The sequence below is a fragment of the Chiloscyllium plagiosum genome, chromosome 40 (genome assembly GCF_004010195.1).
Source record: "Chiloscyllium plagiosum isolate BGI_BamShark_2017 chromosome 40, ASM401019v2, whole genome shotgun sequence".
Classification (NCBI taxonomy): domain Eukaryota; kingdom Metazoa; phylum Chordata; class Chondrichthyes; order Orectolobiformes; family Hemiscylliidae; genus Chiloscyllium; species Chiloscyllium plagiosum.
In genome coordinates this window covers 692,958-696,373 of record NC_057749.1, presented here as the reverse complement: position 1 = coordinate 696,373, position 3,416 = coordinate 692,958, and the positions used below count along the sequence as shown (strand labels likewise).

The window sequence follows — 3,416 nt, the reverse complement described above, 5'->3', positions numbered from 1 at the left end:
CCCTCCTCTAGCTTATCTCTCCACGCTTCAGGCTCTCTGCCTTTATTCCTGATGAAGGGCTTTTGCCCGAAACGCCGATTTTGCCTGTCCTCGGATGCTGCCTGAATTGCTGTGCTCTTCCAGCACCACTGATCCAGAATCTGGTTTCCAGCGTCTGCAGTCATTGTTTTTACTTCATTCAAAGACTGGTGACTCTGCGGAATTCTCTACCAGAGAGAGCAGTTCTGGCCAAAACATTGAATGTTTTCAATAGGAGTCAAATAAGTTCTTCAGGCTAAAGGGATAAAATGAAGGGGAGAAAGTGAAAACAGGCACTGAGTTAGATGAACAGCCATCATATTGGATGGTGGAGCAGGTTTGAAGGGCTGAATGGCCTGCTTCTGTTCCTATTTTCTATCATAGAGTCCATCAGGAATAATCAGAAAGTTTACTCTTATGGACACAGGGATTTGGTCTGGCTCTGGGGAAGAGCATCTGATGGTGGGATGAGGGGCAAGAGCAATTGGTGTCATTGTTGTAACATTAATCTGTTGGTTACACGCTGGCCTTGGTTACTTCCTGAGCAAGCTCAGGTCAAGAGGTAGAAGAACTGGCCTGCACAAATGTACTTTCACATTAGAGATGTGAGCAATAAGTGGAAGAAATACAAACCGGAACCATGACGGAAAAAAACAGATTCACTTGTTTCATGGAAGTTCTTCGCACCTACCTGCTCTCGAGAAATTTGCACAGGTTTCCTGAAAACTGTCCACAGCACACTGGGGTAACATGGAGGGGTGGTTAAGGAGCCATTATAACGAAAGTATTCATCCAGCTCTCGAGGGAGAAGATCATTAATATTAAAACCAGGCATCTTGATCTCTTTACCTGTAAAAATACAGTGAAGCTCACTCATGAACTGCTGGCTAGTAAATACTACACATGGATTATGCCTTTTTGGGAAGTGTTACAACAAACTATACAACCAGACACTAAGAGGAACCTTGCCAGGTCCCACTCTCACAGTAAAGCATCAGAAACCCAGAGATGTAATACCCCAGAAACAGCAACTAAATGATTAACCATGAAACATCATGTTTAAATCTTGACTGAAATGCTGAAATAAATAGGATAAATGAATAATTTGTATTTCTGCAGCATCTTTCATGTTTTCACATTGTCCCAAAGCTTTCCACAGCCAATCAGATGCAATCATTATGTAAAGAAACACAACATTCCCTTTTTGGGAAGGCTGTGCTGAGAGTTTTGGCATTGTCATGGAGGCTGAAAGTTCCAATTCTCAGAACCTAACCCTCAAAGTCTAGGAACATAGGTGGCCCGGATTGCACACTCTACATTTAAGTCTTTTTTTAATAGCTGAAGGACCCAGTCATTTTAATGACAACAAATATGCCTATGTGGGGAGACAGATGCGATAACAAGACCATGGGACCTAGGGAAGTTAGTCAGAGTTGACAAAGCAGAAGATCACTACTGTTTGCTGCTCCTCCATTGGGTGCTTAGACGCAGGGGAAAAGAGACTCCAGCCAGCAGAAGAGATGGTGTTAGCTGTCTCCAGGCAGTCAGGGTTTAGGAGTATTTCTATAACGTTGAGAGAGAGCTGTGTAAGGTCACTGGCTCAGTGCTGGAGGGAGCTAGAGTTCAGAAGGAGGCTTGGCAGCCATTGATTAGTTGTACACCTGACAGTTGAATTGAAGGAAGACCACAAGCAGCATTTTCTTGACAAAGCTGTGAAATATGAGAGCTCAGAGAAACCCCAGAGTAGTGCCTTCACAGTGAAGCTGGCTATTTAAGAGGGAGCTGAAACTATTGCTGTGAATGAGATGTGAACAGCGGCCTTCAGTGGAATGCAGTCTCAGAAGAAAAGATTGAACTATCAGGACATAAACAATGATTCGATGTGATGGAATAGTTTCTGAAAGAATTCCACACCTCTTTGGAAGTGAAGGATTGGAATCCCTTGTACAAAGGTTAGCGTTTTAATATGAGTTGATGATCCACAATGTCCTTAAAGTTTGCATGGGTTGCTGGGAAATCTGGTGACTCTGACTTAACTGCATCTTGCCTTTCATATTATCTGTGCAGTGCTCGATCAGTTTCTCCCTTCACTCATATTTACCACCCACTCTAAATACGCAGAATGTTGGAGATTTATTTCTTTAGTAACTACCTTGGAAATGAAACCAGGTCAAATTTAACAAAAATGTATTGGTTTCTAACTTGACCATAACATAATTTAGCAGCAGTGAACCATGGCAGGCAACTTGTACACAGCAAGCTCCTACAAACAGCAATGAGGTAACACCAAATAACCTTTGTCTGTCATGTCAGTGGACACCAGGGAGAACTCCCTGATCATTCTGTAAAATTGTATCACAGGATCTCTGATGCTCACCCAAGTTGGTAGACAATGCCACGGTTTCATTTGGCACCTCTAACAGTGCAGCACTTTTTCAGTATTGAACTGAATTATTGAGGGTGGGGGACTGGGAGGGTGGTAGAATGCGGTGAAGAGTGGAGGCAGACAAGAGCTCAGAGTTGAAGGGCTACGAGGCTGGAGAAGGTTGCAGACATAGAGAGATTTGAACATGAAAATGATAAATGTTTAAAATTCAAATGCTAGTGGACTAATATAACTTAGTGAGTACAGTTAGTAATGAAGGAACTGCACTTGATACCAGTGAAGATGTAGATAAATTATAGAGAGGTAAATTTCAGTACCAGATGAGATGTTGCTGGTGTGGAGCAAGAGAACAATAGAACATAGAACATAGAACAGTACAGCACAGAACAGGCCCTTCAGCCCACGATGTTGTGCCGACCATTGATCCTCATGTATGCACCCTCAAATTTCTGTGACCGCTGCATGTCCAGTAGTCTCTTAAATGTCCCCAATGACCCTGCCTCCACAACTGCTGCTGGCAACGCATTCCATGCTCTCACAACTCTCTGTGTAAAGAACCCGCCTCTGGCATCCCCTCTATACTTTCCTCCAACCAGCTTAAAACTATGACCCCTCGTGTTAGTCATTTCTGCCCTGGGAAACAGACTCTGGCTAACGACTCTATCTATGCCTCTTATTATCTTGTATACCTCAATTAGGTCCCCTCTTCTCCTTCTTTTCTCCAATGAAAAAAGTCCGAGCTCAGTCAACCTCTCTTCATAAGATAAGCCCTCCAGTCCAGGCAGCATCCTGGTAAACCTCCTCTGAACCCTCTCCAAAGCATCCACATCTTTCTTATAATAGGGCGACCAGAACTGGACACAGTATTCCAAGTGCGGTCTAACCAAAGTTTTATAGAGCTGCAACAAGATCTCACGACTCTTAAACACAATCCCCCTGTTAATGAAAGCCAAAACACCATATGCTTTCTTAACAACCCTGTCCACTTGGGTGGCCATTTTAAGGGATCTAT

At 43.3% G+C, this 3,416-nt stretch overlaps 1 protein-coding gene across 4 annotated transcripts in view; it reads right to left on the bottom strand.

Annotated features, from left to right (window-relative positions):
* Nucleotides 1-3,416, bottom strand: part of ca12 (carbonic anhydrase XII) — a 100,485-nt gene that overhangs the window by 56,960 nt on the left and 40,109 nt on the right. For all 4 annotated transcript variants that reach the window (XM_043680137.1, XM_043680140.1, XM_043680141.1 and 1 more), the window contains exon 8: nt 710-867. In XM_043680137.1, coding sequence (XP_043536072.1) covers nt 710-867 — 158 coding nt within the window. The remainder of the gene's footprint in view (nt 1-709; nt 868-3,416) is intronic.